Raw genomic sequence first — 16,452 nt, forward strand, 5'->3', positions numbered from 1 at the left:
TGAAAAGCTGTTAAAGTTATACAAGTCTAAAAGCCCATTTTTTCAAACTCACAGATCAACTCCCCTAAGTCTCCTGCCATGTCTTCAGCAGCAAGGGACCATCAACTGTTTTATATAAGATTTTTGATGCTCTGTAGGGAAACATTTTAACAGAGTAAAAGCATGATATTTTAGTAAAAGCCTGTCTGCACAATCCAGCTTTCAATCCAGGCGATAATATTAAGGGCGGTGTCCTTGAAACTCTCCTGGAGCAGCGAGAATAAAGAAAAACAATAGCCTTTTGTACTGGGAAAAGAATGTAAAACAATATGTATTAACCAATAGTAGCTTGTTAAGTCCTGCGAACCCTGTCGGACCCTATAAAAGTGTGCTAAGGATAGAAATAAACAACATTCACTATACTTCTGTGAAGACTCAGTGAATAGTCTGAGTGGTTTTCCATTAATGCTCCTCACCTTTTCATCAGCTGGCACATGGATTGTCCCTCAGCCCCATCAGAACATCTGGGTCACACCAGCCAAGACTTTATACAAGACAGTCTATGCCTGTCCATGGGCACCTTAGGCAGCCCACTGTTGACGTGACTGGTAGGAATTCCTTTAGCAGCAAATGAATACCCGTATGCAGGTAAAAAAACCCAGTCCAATAGACATTTGGGACGAGTGGACCAAGATTCTGCCACAAGCACCAGAGGAGCCCCAGAAATTGTATTTATTGGGGTCCTCCAAAGCTGCATTTTGTGTGCAGTTTTATTATTAACTTTCTGACAAACACTTAACCCACCTTATTAGGTCCACCCATAGAAAAGATATAACATGAATTAACAAAATTTATAATCCTCCAAATTGGTGTAATTACACCAGTCATAAGCTTTCTTCATCCACACTCCATCCCAAAGTGTTGCCCCGGGGGATATTTCTCATCAGTGGGGACTGCGCATGGGCCAGGATCCCCTCATGCCTCCAAGGGGGTCCTTGTAGCCTTGGCCAGCTTACTACCCTCACCCCAAACATAACTTTACTTCAAAATTGGAATAAAAAAAAGGAAATTGGTACACCAAAAGGGATCATATACTGAATTTTATGAAAATTGTGACAGCCAAGTTATTAATTGGAATACGGGAAAGAGAATCACAGTCTCATTATTTTGGCCTTGGGTAGCCGCAGCTAAGGCTCCCACTGAGCTTTCTCACGTGGGGTGTTGGCTTAGTAAGCAGGCCAACGCCACCTCCACTGCACTCAGTGACCTGCTTAGTGACGTTGAAACTACCAGGCACGCATCTCTACAAAACCAAGCTGCAATAGACTTTTTACTGCTTGCCCACAGACATGGCTGCCAGGATTCTGAAGGAATTTGCTGCTTCAATCTTTCTTCGTGCCCCAAATCTATCCACGCAAACATCCAGAAGCTGAGGGAGCAAATAAAGGACTTAATGGTGAAAAAGAACCCAGACTGGGTCAACAAATTTTTCGGATGATGGGGTTTGACAGGATGGGTTTCATCTTCTGTTAAAGGGATTTTGTGGGTTGGAATCAACGTGTTTATCATTCTACTTATGTTTTCCTGTTTGGCCAAGTGTCTGCATAAATCTATTGGAGAAACCTTTTTAATAAGACAAAACAGGGGGATATAGTGGAAGCCCTTGAGCCTATTAGGGGAATTTCATGAGGAAGGCCCTGGAAGAATCTGCCACAGGCTTCGAGAAAGCCTGACTGCTTAGGATGAAACAAAAAGGCTTCTCCATGGTGCTCTGCAACACTAGGTAAATCTACCTCAGTTTCTATAAGTCAGTGCCCTTTCCATTGCCCCTGTGCCAACCCTGTGTCCCTAGACTATTGGCTCCTGACCTCATACTTACCTGAGACACTGCAGGAAATGCTTGTTGTTGGACTCTGAGATACAGTGTTTGCCCTTGTTTCTGATACTTAGTTTTAAGATCCAGAAAAACACTGAATTTCATATAACATGAAATTCATGAGCATGTTTTCATGGTGATACATGAAAACAAATGTTAAAGTTAGATGGAAAAAGCTAAAAGTATAAGTGTGTAGATTAGAAAGTTTTCTTAAATCACTGGGTGAAAAAGTTAGTTTAGAGAACAATAGACAAGATGGACTATTTAGGGTGTTGTCTCTTGTCCCTTCTTTCTTCTTCATGTTCTTCTCCTAGAGGTTTTTGGGTAATAGTAAGTGATTGGACAGAAAATGCCGCAGTGCAGCACATAGGTGAAGGGTCATCGGGTCATTAAGAAAAATAATATACGTGTCTATTGTTAATTGGGTAAAAATAGGTACAAAGATAAAAGAACTGTGTATTTCGGGGCCATTTTGTGCATCAGACACGAAGTGTGCCACAAGGCCTTGTTGTACCATTAGAAGAAAGAAATGTACCAGATTGCAAAGATATAACCTTATGCAGCCAGCCTAGAAAGACCTGTCAAGTTTTGTGATTACCTTTTAATAAACACGAGAAACAAGATTCTAACAAGCTCGGGAGTTTTCTTCAAATCATAAGAACTGAGATAAGCAGGGCTCCCCACGAGGGAGGATCCCAAAAGAATTCAGCCCAAAGGAGGCTGAGAAATCCAGGAAGAAAAAGAAAAATATAGAAGAAATTAAGCAGAATCAGAGAAACAAAAAAAGGATTTTTTAGAGAAAAGTTACAGCTTGTCTTTTGTCACTGGATCCCTTCGGCGGGAGTTTGCAATAAACTTCACTGGAACACTATAGAGGAGACACTTTCAGTCTTTCTTCGCTGACCTATCCGTGGTGCACGCGAGTTTTGGTCTGCTCACCTGAGCAGCTTTCTCAGGAGATGCTTTGGAGTGGTAGCAGCAACACTATCCATTTTCCACGCTGCTACAGGATATCTTCTGTTAATGGGACAGCTGTTAAAACCAGGTGAGGCAGTGTTCTTTATCTCTTCCATGACCCATCCTCCTTCCAGGGGGATAACTTCTGTTAATGGGCCATTGAGTCAGTCACTGCATGACTGATAAAATTACATCATCCCATTGTGAGTTGCTCCATCCAGGGGGAGGAACCAAGCTTTCCTACCTGCATATAACCAGTGACTTGGAACACTGCAGTCTGCCTTTCTTCACTGGATTCCAAGAAGACCAAACCCATCTACACCACCACTGGACCTTCAGAGGAAAACTACACCCTTCTACAGGATCATTGCTTCAACAGAACCACATCTGTCACTCCAGGAGGACTGCATCCACCATTTAATTGGACTGCTACCAACACCCTGACCAACAGGGTGTCAGGTTGCATTCTGACTCTGTCAGTGGTTTGGGATTTTTTTTTGGTACTACTGCATTTTTATTTTAATTTTCCTAGTAAAGAACTGTTATTCCTATTCCCATATCTTTGCCTGAGAGCCCCTTGATTTCAAGATTATAATAATTCAGAATGGGGAGTAGTACCAAAAAAAAATCCCAAACCACTGACAGAGTCAGAATGCAACCTGACACCCTGTTGGTCAGGGTGTTGGTAGCAGTCCAATTAAATGGTGGATGCAGTCCTCCTGGAGTGACAGATGTGGTTCTGTTGAAGCAATGATCCTGTAGAAGGGTGTAGTTTTCCTCTGAAGGTCCAGTGGTGGTGTAGATGGGTTTGGTCTTCTTGGAATCCAGTGAAGAAAGGCAGACTGCAGTGTTCCAAGTCACTGGTTATATGCAGGTAGGAAAGCTTGGTTCCTCCCCCTGGATGGAGCAACTCACAATGGGATGATGTAATTTTATCAGTCATGCAGTGACTGACTCAATGGCCCATTAACAGAAGTTATCCCCCTGGAAGGAGGATGGGTCATGGAAGAGATAAAGAACACTGCCTCACCTGGTTTCAATAGATAGTAATAGAATACATACTTTTGGTTACATTTTGGATTGCAACCCAAGACATCAAGGCAGATCAGTGCAAGCTTTTTCTTTGGCCAGAGACTGATGTATCAAACAGAAGTCTAGTAGATGCACCTATTCTAAATTCTCATTTAACTGTTGCAGCAAATGGGTGACCTATTTAAAATGGACCCCTTCCAAAAAGAGAGCCCTATCACAAGACAAAAGCATCTGCAACTAACATCTAAGGCTGGCCTGACTTCCAAACACAACATATAAGGAGATAACACAGTTTATGTCAACTCCAAGAACAGATGTGGGATTAGTGTAGTTCCAACTTTTGACTGCTACCCAAGTTATTTAAAGATCATCTAAACAGATAAGCTGAAATGAAAAATGAGTTTACATCTTTTTTCGGCCCCAAGATCACCTTCACTAATGTAGAAGCTACATCACCACCAATAAAAGGGTGTCATGGTTTAACCCCAACTGGCAACAAGAGTACCACACAGCCACTTGCTCACTTCCACCCCACCCTAGTGGGAAAGGGAGGGGAATTAGAAAACAAAAGTAAAACTCATGGGTTGAGATAAGGACAGTTTAATAACTGAAACTAAGTAAACTTTTAAATTACAATAATATTAATAAAAAGGGAGAAGAAAGTGAAAGATAAACCCCAAGAAAAATTACTGATGCACAATTGCTCTCTAGCCACTGACTGGTACACAGCCCACCCCCGAACATCAATCGAACCCCTTTTGGGTAAATCCCTGTAGTGGGTTGACCCTGGCTGGATACCAGGAACCCACCAAAGCCACTCTTCCACTCCCCTCCACACTGGGACAGGGGAGAGAAAATATAACAAAGGGTTCATGATTTGAGATAAGGACCAGGAGGTCCCCAAATACCATTCCGGGCAAAACAGGCCCTAATTAGAGATATTAATTGAATTTATTGCTAACAAAATCAGAGCAGGATAATGAAAAGTAAAATAAACTCTTAAAAATACCTTTCCCCCACCCCTCCCTCCTTCCCAGCTCTACCTCCTCCCCAAGCAGCACAGAGAGACAGGGAATGGGGGTTATGGTCAGCTCATCGCCCATGGCTTCTCCCACTGCTCAGGGAGAAGAGTCATTCCTCTACTCCACTGTGGGGTCCCTCCCATGGGAGACAATTCTCTGCAAACTTCTCCAACATGAACCCATCCCATGGGCAACAGTCCTCCCCAAACTGCTGCAGCATGGGTCACTCTTCCACGGGATGCAATCCTTCAAGGACAGGCTGCTCCATCATGGGCCCCTCTCTCCACAGACCTCCCACAGGGTCACAGCCTCCTCTCAGGCATCCCCCTGCTCCGGCATGGGTCTCCTCCATGGGCTGCAGGTGGATCTCTGCATCCCCATGGCTCTCCATGGGCTGCAGGGGCACAGCTGCTTCAGGTAGGAAAGCTTGGTTCCTCCCCCTTTCAGGCAAGGTGGGATAGCAGTTTTGTCTAATAAGTAAAACTAAATTTCTCACAGATGAATTTATCAAAATATTCAACCCAGCACCAAGTGTAAAATACGAGAACGGGTTGATGTCAAAAACTTATGATATAGATTGCAAATTGACAACGATATTGAATGTCCTGAATTATCGATCGCTAAAGTTTGTGGAAACAACACAAAATCATAAGCTTATACAATTTAAAAGGATAATGACTATGATGATAACTTCTGTGGCATTATAGCACTTTTGCCACCAGCACCAGCCAAAACAGCTCTGGCTGCCAGTGTGACAGAATTAGATGTAGTCTGCTGGATTGGTCCAGAAACCTGACTCCTATTCTGTTAGAGATTTTTGTCTCTAGGATAAGTACCAGGCACTGCAAAACACCATGTAAACAATGGAGATGGAACTCTTCCATGCGGCTTTGATGATTTTTTTACCTTTTTTTTTTTATCCATCAACATAAACTATACAGTAAGTCTCCCACCTAATCAGTGTATTCTCACAACAGTCTGAAAAACGAAGTTTAATTCACTAAAGAGAAACTAACATTTATTTATTCACACCTTATACGTAAGATTTCCTTAGTTCTCCCTTTGAAGTTTCAAGCATTATAATAATGATGATGAAAAAGAGAAAGGAGAATAAAATCCAAGAAAAGCAAGTACTTCACAGTTCAATTCCTCACCACCCACTGATCCATGTCCGGCCGGTCCCTGAGCAGCAATTGGTGGCTCCCAGCCAACTCCCCCAGTTTATATACTGGGCATGACATTCTATGGAATGGAATATCCCTTTGTCCAGTTCAGATCAGTTATCTTGGCCATGCTCCCTCCTAGCTCCTTGTGCACCTGCCCACTGGCAGAGCCTGAGACACTGAAAAGCCCCTGACTCAGGGTAAGCACCACTTAGCAACAAACAAAACATCAGTGTGTTATCAGCATTATTCCCATACTGAATCCAAAGCACAGCACTGTAACAGCTACTGAGAAGAAAATTAACTTGATCCCAGCTGAAACCAGGACAGTCTAAGAAGTTTAAATCACCAAATTGCAATGGTGATCTAAAGTATCACTAACACTTTTGAATCACAGCTCTGCATGTTCAAAAACCTGGTCAGTACAATTGAGATACTGCAACGTAACACCATGATAGCACACTGCCTTGAAGAAATCGGTCCAACTTTGATATGTTGTTACCACACATACCATCTCAGTCTCATTCCCCTCCCCATAGTTAGTACAGCACCTCCATTAAAGGGTACCTTCAAAAGCAATACCGAGATGCCGTGAAGGCGGAGCAAGGCCATGCAGTAACGCAGGGCCCATAGGCTCGCTCCCCTCCACAGCCAGGGGAGCAGCCCCCAAACATGTGAACCCCGGCCCCGAGAGGCCAGCGGCCCTGCAGCGGCCCTGCAGCTGCCCCGCAGCTGCCCCGCCGGCATGTCACATCAGCTGAATCACGGTGAAGGCGCGGATGATCCCTCGCCCCGGACAAGGAGAAGCAGCAGCGACATTTAACCCGGCAATGGGGCGGAGGGCCCAAGGAGCGGCCGGCTGCACCCCCCGCCCAGACCAGCATCTGTATTCCCATTCCCTACCGGCCCCCTCGTTACCTGCGCGGCACCTGGCGGTTCCGGCTGTCCCCGCGGTCACTTCCCACTACCCGCCGGTACGAAACGAGCACCGTATCACCGCCCCCAGCCCTTCAACCAGGAGAGGCCATGTTGTCTACCTACCCTTCACCTCACCTCCCCAACGACGCGCTGACGTCACGCCAAGAGGTCACCTACTCCCGCCGAGCCAATCAGGAGCTGCTCACGGTGACATCACCTCAGCGGAAGAGAGCTGGGGGGAGGATACTTTCATTTCCGTCTGCTCAGAGGGAAGTGAAGATGTCTGGGTCTGTCTCTGCCTGTTCTGGCTCTGGCCCTGTTCGGGGGCTCCTCTAGCACTTTCTGCCTCTCCCCTAGCTGGGCACAGCGACAGACTCCTCCGGGATGGATGAAGGTGGCGAGCCGGGCCCAAAGGGGGCATTTCGCCCCATACGTCTCAGCCTCTTCCCTTAGCAGAGATGGCTGCCTCGATACCTGCCTTTGGTCCCCTCGTGGGGGGCTGCACGGCCGCCCGGCACAGCTGAAGAGGCATTCCTGCTGGATGCCCTGGAGCATACCACTTTCCCCCAGGAACAGCTTTGGCAGCAGGTTTTCAGTCTTTTGAGAGGGCCTTGGTACAAAATTAAGGTGTTTTGTCCAAAATGGAGGTGGTAGTTATGTGTGTGAGGGGGGATGTAGAGAGGAGTATTAATCATGGTAAATCACGACTGAAAACAGCTAAAGACTATTATCCCTTGGGCGTTTTATCCTCAAGGGAAGCTGGAAAGCCTGATAGGTTCTTTTCTAGGTTATTTTTTACAATTTGGCTTTTTGCGGCATCCTTGTCTTTGAGGTATGTTAGGTGAAAAGACACCAAAAAAAGGTATAAAAGAAATGCCGTAATTTTTAGGAAAATAGTATGTTTAGTGATTTCGTGTGACTTGAGACACCAGAGGGTTTCAAGTGGTCAAGAGCTGGCTTTCTTTTCAGTCTGCCTGTACATGATGCTTTTTTTTTTTTTCCCCGTCTTCCTTTTTCTTTTCTCTACGATGTTACTCATTGGTGATCATTTGGTTGAGTTACTCTTAATTTTTGCTTCTATAAGCATAGGAAAAAGTTTGTGAGCCATGTGAACATAAGGAAAAGCACACATCCATCTACATCAGTTTTAAGGCAGCATAATCATACAAATATTTGTATACTCTTTATTTCTGCTATAATAAGGGAATTTCTTGGTGGAGAAGAGTACCTCAAAGTTTGACTAAGCACCTCATTGTGCACTGGGCTCTTGTATTCACTCAGAGAAGCCAGGTGATAAAGCCAAGCTAGTTAAAAGAGTCTCTTTAAGGGAAACTTGGGATGAAATTTTGCAAAGTGAAGCCAGTGCCAGGTATTATTTCCTCTGGTCTAGCGGTGGACGGGAAGGAGGAGGTGTTTTATGTTTGTTGTATGGAAAATCACGCTATGAAAAGCCAGTGTCCATAAAGGAGACAGAGGAGTCCTTCAACTTTATTCAAATAAAGGGAGAGAGGGCACTGGGGCACACCACTGTGGGGGTTTTCTCTCACGGGGTTTTGGAAGGCACCACCTCCTTTTATCCTAGACTCCCGGCCACATGTTGCCCTCTTCCTTTCCCCACTGGCTGAGGTACTAGAAAGGTACAGCCTTCCTGATCTGCCTACCACATATCCCCCCCTTGAACCTGTCATTTTACCCCAAAGTTCAGAAGTTCAGCCTTGTGCAGACCCCACTTGTCTATTTCAGGAGCCAAGCTGTCTGGGCCCTGTAACAAACCTGCTGCCCAAAGTTAGTAGAGACATTAATACCCACACCTTCATCCATAGAATTGTTTATAAAGACATTAGCACACATCTTTCTTATCATTGTGGTCAGATTTTCCCACTGGAGAAATGTAGAACTTTAGTATAGATTGTACGTGTTACAATTGTGAAAAACTACATTCACTGTTCTGGTAAATTTTAAAAGGTTTAATAAAAAAAAGACAATAGGAGACAAAGACAATAAAGCAACAGGTTAACGTGTCTGGGTGCTTGGCACTGCCAAGAGCACACCTGGTGTTTTGGAAGCACCCTTTATATACCATTTCTATTGCATCAACTTGATGCATAGTCATGGACTTTATGCATAGTCAAACTTTTCTATTAACTAGTTTACATTTTCCAGGAAGTTTTTAGCATGGCCACTCCTTGGGTCTGCCGTTTTAGAGCATGCACATTTCTTGGCTTGTGGTTTTAAATTTCTTATTATATTTTAGTTTGGGCTTTGGCTCCTTCTTTCCACAGGTGGTGAGTGTCGATAGCAGCCAGGTCCCCATCATCTGTTCACTGGAGGTTATCCTAACCAGCAGGCAGTTCAAATATACTATATTGACTATTACCATTATGTCTAATTTTTTTCAAATAGCAGGAGAGAAAAAAACTACATTCACACAGCAAAGCCATTCTAACATTATACATATAACATTCATCTTAATACTTGCAAAAAGCCAATATTATAATATGTATTTATAACACAATCAACAGGAATATGCTCACAGTCTGTCAGGAAAAGATCACTGTGCTGATTTGGGCTGGGGTAGAATTAATCTGCTACACAGTAGCTGGAAACGGTGTTGAAAATACAGGGCCTCTCCTATGCTTAAATTGACGGGGGCCGGGGACGCCGACAGCGAGCGCCGCTGATCCGTGTAGGGCAGCGGGGAACGGACAAGTGGCGAAGCCGGGAAGCGTCGCTCCGAGCTCCGCAGGGGCCGCCGCCAGGGGGCGCCGCACCGCCCCCCGACCGGGCCACGCTGCCTGACAGCTGCAGAGGGTGGGCCAGCTCGCCGCCCTCCCTCCTCCGGTTGCTGGGAAACGAGACTCGGGCGGGGTGGGACAGCCGTCGCAAAGGCACGGTGCGACTGTCGTAAAAACATATCGGAGAAAATGCCGTGAAGCGCAGTCGGTAGAGTCTGTGACGAAGAGAGTGACCGGGCCTGGCTCCCTGCACTTATTTGCCCCGTACTCCGGTGCCCCCCTCCCCCTCTTGCTCCATGTGGGGCCCAGGTTGGGCTCTCGGCTTCTCCTCCTTCTCCTCCTTCTCCTCCTTCTTCTCTTATGGCCCGGAAAACAGTTAGCAGGAAGCGGAAAGCGGCGACGGCTGCCGCCGGGGGGCTCCAGGGGGAGCAGGTAGGCTGGGGGGCGGGAGCAGGTGTATGAGGGCAGAAGTCCACATTCTGGTGCCTGGGGTGACCCTGACTGGGGGTTGCCGTGTCCCGGTGCCCGGTTGAAGTAGGGAAAAGGGCGGGGTCATTCGGTGCCTGGGGAAGGTGTCCTGGGCGGGGGGAGATGGTGGGGCGGAGTAGTCCCGGCCTCGGTGGCTGTCGGTGCGATACAGCAGGCAGCTTCCTCCCGTCCCTGTTCCCTGCCCCGGTCTCCCCGGGAGTTCTCTGTTTGGCCCGTAACCGCCGAGTCCCTGCCGTCCCAGAGCTGAGCGTTACTGCGGGGCGACCCCAGGCCGGGCCGGAGGAGGCCGATGAACGGCGCGGCCAGTATCAGATGGCCCCCGCGGTGTCACCTCCAAACCTGCCGAGCTCACTCTAGGAAGCTGTCGGGGCTGCTTTTCCACTTAAAGTGCTTCTTGGCTTCCTCTTGTTTCTATAAGCTTTTGGTGTCCCAACGGACCCGAACCAGGGTGGATTGTTTTCAGTATTATGGCAGTTTTACTTCTTTAGCAAATATTTATGTTTAATTTTATGTTGCGGAAGGCTTTATCACAATTTCTGAGTTAATCTTTGTGTATGGTATTATATGCGTAGTTTGGAAGGCTTCAGTATTTTGCTGAGAATATCTTTGAATTTAGAAGGCTTGTGTCTTAAGTTTGTTCTAGTTGCTTTATCTAAGTTTAATGCTTCTTTTCCACAGTATGTGTGGGATCACTCAGTTCACAAAAGGAAAAGACTCCCCCAGGTGAAAAGGTCTGTGGTGTACTACCTGAAAGGTAGAGAGGTCAGGATGCAGAATGAGTCCAGTTATCACCGCTTGTTGCATGGATATGCAGCCCAGCAGCTTCCCAGCCTCTTGAAGGAGAGAGAATTTCACCTTGGAATCCTTAATAAAGTATTTGCTTCCCAGTGGCTGAACCACCGGCAAGTGGTGTGTGGGACAAAATGCAACACAGTAAGTGTCACCTATCTTTTGCTTCTTGCTGTTAATTATTCTACCTCCAAATGACACTTACCATAATTGAAGTATGTAGATAGTCAAGGAATATATTAGGAAATAATTAGGTGTGGATTCCAATTTGTGCACAATTAATTTTGAATGAAGGTAATGCTTAATGATCACCCATTCTCATCTGAAAACATGGCACTATGTGTATGGCCCAAAACCTGAACATGAGGCCTATACCTCATGCAGCATCTGTCTAATCCACATAGAGCAATTTACATCTATTTGCAGGATGGCAAGCAACAGTAGGGTTTGATCTTTCTTCCTGTCCTGCAAATGTAAAGTTAATGAATGATGCTAGCTATGCTAAATGGTAGCTAACATGCATGTCAAAACTTGCTAGTAAGACTATTTTTATTGTGCTCAGTCTTTTACCATTTGGTTTTATGTATGGTCCTGTGCTACTGACTTGGGTCTGGAGCATCTCTCTTATGAGGAGAGACTTTGGGAGCTGGGCCTATTTAGTCTAGAGAAGAGAAGACTGAGAGGAGATCTCAATGCAGATAAATATCTCAAAGGCAGGTGCCAGGAGGATGGTGCCAGACTCTTTTCAGTGATGCCCAGTGACAGGATGAGGAGCCATGGCCATAAACTAAAACACAAGAAGTTTCACCTCAACATGAGGAAGAACTTTACATTGAGGGTAGCAGAGCACTGGAACAGGCTGTCCAGGGAGGGCATGGAGTCTCCCCTCTCTGGAGACATTCAAGACCCACCTGGACATGTTCCTGTGTCACCTGCTCTGGGTGACTGCCTTACCAGGAGGTTAGACTGGATAATCTCCAGAGGTTCCTTCCAACCCTAATGATTCTGTGATTCTGTGACTTCAAAAAGTTGCTACAAAACTAAAAACTATGGTTAAACTCCAGATATTCTTCAGAGTAGCTAGAAGTGTTCCAAGCTGAAAAAAAAAAAATAATTTCACATCTTCAGGATTATCCTTTGCTTTTCCGGTTTGTAATTTTTTTCCACTCAAAATCTGTTTTCAGTGTTTTAATAACTTCCCTTGCTTATGTACCTTTACATGCTTTAGCAAAATTTGAAATCTCTTCGGACTCTGTTGTGTTTCAGAATTCACATTTTCAAAGCATCCCTTTATAGGAAAATATTAAAATAATGTCCTATGTGATTAATAAATGGAGGAGATCATACTTCTTAGGTAATGCTCTCTCTGCTGGAGTTAGTGGCCCAATTTCATTGGCTGAGGTTTCAATGTCATATATGAAATTCTAATTGAATTAGTGCAAAATCCCAAACCTCTTCTTTGCAGGTTGGTTACTGCCACAGAAATGAATTGAGCATTGTAGAGAATGTATAGATTAAGCAGCTCTAAAACCTCAAAGTATATCACTAGGTGTGATTGTTTCTTTGCCTCAAGATTTTTTTTTTTTTTTGCAAAAGCCACACTCAATGACCTGCAAGGGACAGTGGTTTTTGGTTTTGTTTGTTTTTTTTTTTCATTTCAGATATTCTGTTATTATTCATAATTACATAGCAGGAGGCTTTCATGCAGTAGCTCTTAAGAAGCAAGGCCTAGCTGTATAAACAAAACAGTCTTTTAACAGGAATTAAGTCTGGAATAGAATCTCTGCCTTCAGTTTCCATGTGTGTTCATTGCCTCTGTCTCGAGAGTATTTGGTTTTCTGTGAACTGCATGTGATACCCATGTCTGTCTTTAGAGTCTGGTAGTTTCTGTGCCAAGTATAGTGTGGGTGGTAGAGATGCCCTTTAGCAGGCGAAGTCTCTCACTTCTCCATCCTTTGTCATCTGTCAACATGTGCTGTCTCCCAACCTCCTGAAATTAAATGTGGAGGGCAAGACACAAAAACTGACAAATGTGATTTTGGCACTGAAAAAATTCAATTATAAAAAAATTCAATTATATCAAAGTGTGTGCCCATTAGATAGTGCAGAGTTTCACATCAAGATGGATTGATTGTGTGGTGTCCTGGGGTGACTTTTATGATACTGGTATTCCCAATCTCCTGGTTTATATATATTAAGTTCTGCACCTTTAAGATTAGCTTTGTGAGCTAGGGAAGTTGAAACTGCTGGAGGCTGATGGGAGTTTTTTCTCCTGACCAATAACTGGTGATTTCTGAGACTTGACAGTGATTTTGACCAGTGAAAAGTGAGATCAACCTGTGAACACCTACCTTAAGATGTAAGTCCGGGAATCTCTTGCTCTCTTTGGTTTCCGGCTTTTGAAGAGATAACAGGCTGCAGCTCAGTCCCCCCCCCCCCCTCCCCCCCCCCCCCCCCCCGGGCAAGCCAGGGCCCCGGGGGGGTGGGGGGGGGAAAAGTGGAGCTGGCCAGCCTGACTCAGTTTGCAGTTTCTGCCGCTGAACTGAAATCTGACACCATGAACATCTGCATCTTTCCAAGACTTTAACTCTTTTACTACCTGGATGAGACTTAAAGATTAATCCTTTTTTTTTCCCCGAGAGGAAGAGAGAGAGGGAGTGATCAACATGTAAGGAGACACCATAAAACTATCAAAGACAGTGAAGAAAAGAATTGACTTTTAGATGGGGAAGAGAGAACAAGGAGATGCTTTAATAAGCTGAAATATTTTTCTGTTAAAGCTATGGAGATGGACAGTAGTGCTCTGAAAAAAAAACTCCTTTAATTCATGACAGAGTATATTGGGAGGAATGGAGTGTTTCAAAGTGTGGATTTTGAGCAAATGGTAAAGTGGTTGTGGTACTGTGAGATGCTGGAACAGAGAGGGAGAAGTAATAGTTGAAGATTTGTGGCCTTTTGAGAGGCAAAGAGAAAACTGTTTCCAGAGGGGCTCACAAAAACAGATGAATAGAACTTTTGCTTTTTAATAACTCATCCTTAAAAATGACATCCCTAGATTCATTTGACCCATAACACACCTCAGAGTGATGTGAAATGGGAGGAAAGAACTGATGGCATAATTTCCAGGCAGTTGGCATCAGAGAAATAGAAAGCTATAAAAGAAATAGTTTTCTTGTGAGAAACTCCATAGATTAACAGAAGAAGACTTCTGTTTCTCTACAAAGACTGATGAAAGGACTATAGCAAGAACTGGGACTGTTTTAACCACCAAAGTTTTTTTTTTTGTCTCTCTTGTCATGTGAACAAGGGACTGGTTGGGTAGTTGGGGGAAAAAAGGGTTTCTGGAGGTTTTATTCTGGTTTCTTATTCTTGTAGTTTTTGTTAATAAACTTTCTTTGTTCCTTTTAAGTTTTAAGCCTGTTTTGCTCTTGTTCTAATCCATATCTCACAGCAAGAAATAAGTAAGTTTTCTAGTGATTTTTTTAGTTACTGCTTTAAAACCATGACATGTGGTCTTGTCTCTGGAAATGTAGTTCAGTCAGTCAACTTGTTACCAAATCTCAGAAAACTGGAATGAGACTCCTTAACACCAGTTTTTTTGTTAAAGAGGGCATCATTTATTCATGCACCTGGAAGGGCATGGGGGATCACTCCTTCCTAACATGCCCCTTGATTTCTACAAACATGTTGCTAATATACAGTTACTATAGGTCTCTATGTTCCATACAAAATTTTCCACTCAGACCCTTTTGCCTCTGTTCCCTTGGTAACACAATCTTCTCGGTTATCATTCTTTTTGCCAGCAATATCCTTGTTACATCTTCTCTCCTTAGAGCGTTCAGTGTCAGAGGGTCAGAGTGACCAGACATAATGTCTTCACTTCTGTTCTTGCCTTGAGTTTCTCTCTCCCACAGCTTCCACTCTACCAGGGCCAAGAGGTCTGCAGCGCTACCCAGCTCAGCTCCTGCAACTGTCTGCCACTGCTCACTTCTTAGATGTTTCTTTATATCATGGATTGTTTCTCTGCACTCTTTCAAGTAGGACATGTGAAGCCATTACCCACCTGCGTTGCTTGTACAGCACAACCTGTGAGTAGGTTTTGTGCTAAGATTAGTGCATGTTCTGATCTCCACCAGAAAGCAGACATACTATTTTGATATCTTAGTCTTTAGAGTCCATGTTTCTTTTGGGCTTGGCATGTTATCAGTAAATATGTATTGCTGCAGAACAGAAGCCAAGCATTCTATTAACACAGAAAAAAGAGGTGTTTATAATCTAAATAAAAGACTGGGAAAAATCAAACACTGCTACTCAGTGTGACCAGTGGGGGTATTGGTATAATGACACTAAGCATTGTCTTGCTTCTGTTGTTAGCAAAAAGCAAATCTGAAGGAAAACAATAATATCATTTTCCAGCTTGGCTGAGGGTGAAATTTTTGTCTGAAGTTGTACTTTTGCAGAATAGGATGTCCCCACCTGCTCATTTTTGCTGGCAGCGATGTGTGCATGACTGGGGAATCAGCTGGATCAGCTTGCTGCTTTGTGTGCAGATGGGCTTTCTTGTAGGGTTAGTTTTACTGAGGCAGATATGATGCAGCTGATCTTGCAGCTACCTGAAGACTAGTTGCTGTCATAAGGGTTGTGAAACTGTTAGGGTGGATGAGGAAGAGGCAAGTGAATTCTTAAAGATTGGCTTAAGCCAATTGTGAAACTTCATCACGGATGATTATCTCTTAGTGACTCAATTTTTAGCAGGACAATGTGTTTATCTTGGGTTTCTTTCAAATGTTAATATTAAATTACAAGAACTGTGATTTCTGAGAGCAGTATGTGAAGAGCTGGGGCACAGAGCATGTCAGGTACTTCTTGTGTGAGGAATAAGCAGTCTCTTTCATGCATGTTCTTTGTTTTGTAAATCTATGTCCATCCTACTTGCATAATAAAAATAGTGCTGTAGCTCAAGATAGCACCCTTGTTTGGTTGAATTGTATGATCAACTAAAAGATAGGGCTGCCTGTTCATCTGCTGCTCTGTGTACAGGGGCAGTAACAGAGGACATGAGTCTAACGTGCTGCCTTGAAATGACATTTACTAGGCCTGGGGTTTAATTTTGCTGTATAAAGTCAATGCTTTCAGTTAAAGATGCATGGGAAAGGCACTTATATTTAATTAATTGGTAACTTTGTTTGGTTCCTGTTTCTCCCCTCCCCCAAACTGTTGTCTCCGAAAGGCAGGTCATAAAATGGAAGTATAATTGATAAAAAAACCTGGCAAACTGTTCTGATCACAGTATTGTATATAAATTAAGGATGGATTTTCCAGTTCAGACTCTGGTTGATAGATACTTGATTCCTTGCCACAGTCTTTACTTTTGTCAAATTGATTAATGAAGTTCCTTAGTCAATGAAGCAGTGCAGTTTCTTGATTAACTTGATTGTAAGCAGTTTGAAAAGGGGACAGCTGCGGTGTTGCCTTTTTCCCAACCTGGAAAT

The 16,452-nt window shown here is 44.1% G+C and overlaps 2 protein-coding genes across 4 annotated transcripts in view; one reads left to right on the forward strand and one right to left on the reverse strand.

Annotated features, from left to right (window-relative positions):
• LOC148183429 (ubiquitin-associated protein 1-like) overlaps positions 1–7,103 on the reverse strand; it is a 99,191-nt gene extending 92,088 nt beyond the window's left edge. The window contains exon 1 of one of the 3 annotated variants that reach the window (XM_088061523.1): positions 7,071–7,103. The gene's annotated coding sequence lies outside the window, so the exon portion shown is untranslated. Of the gene's footprint in view, positions 1–6,947 lie in introns of all 3 variants that reach the window. The other 2 variants (XM_088061522.1, XM_088061524.1) reach the window with 2 other exon arrangements.
• A 2,776-nt stretch (positions 7,104–9,879) lies between these two features.
• LOC148183431 (DDB1- and CUL4-associated factor 12) overlaps positions 9,880–16,452 on the forward strand; it is a 48,363-nt gene continuing 41,790 nt past the window's right edge. The window contains exons 1-2 of the mRNA XM_088061397.1: positions 9,880–10,114; positions 10,850–11,104. Of these exons, the coding sequence (XP_087917523.1) occupies positions 10,043–10,114; positions 10,850–11,104 (327 nt within the window). The 5' untranslated portion in view covers positions 9,880–10,042. The remainder of the gene's footprint in view (positions 10,115–10,849; positions 11,105–16,452) is intronic.

The sequence above is a fragment of the Pseudopodoces humilis genome, chromosome 12, assembly GCF_049639895.1.
Source record: "Pseudopodoces humilis isolate 2021_Gansu_Grassland_sample_001 chromosome 12, ASM4963989v1, whole genome shotgun sequence".
In the NCBI taxonomy this organism is placed as follows: domain Eukaryota; kingdom Metazoa; phylum Chordata; class Aves; order Passeriformes; family Paridae; genus Pseudopodoces; species Pseudopodoces humilis.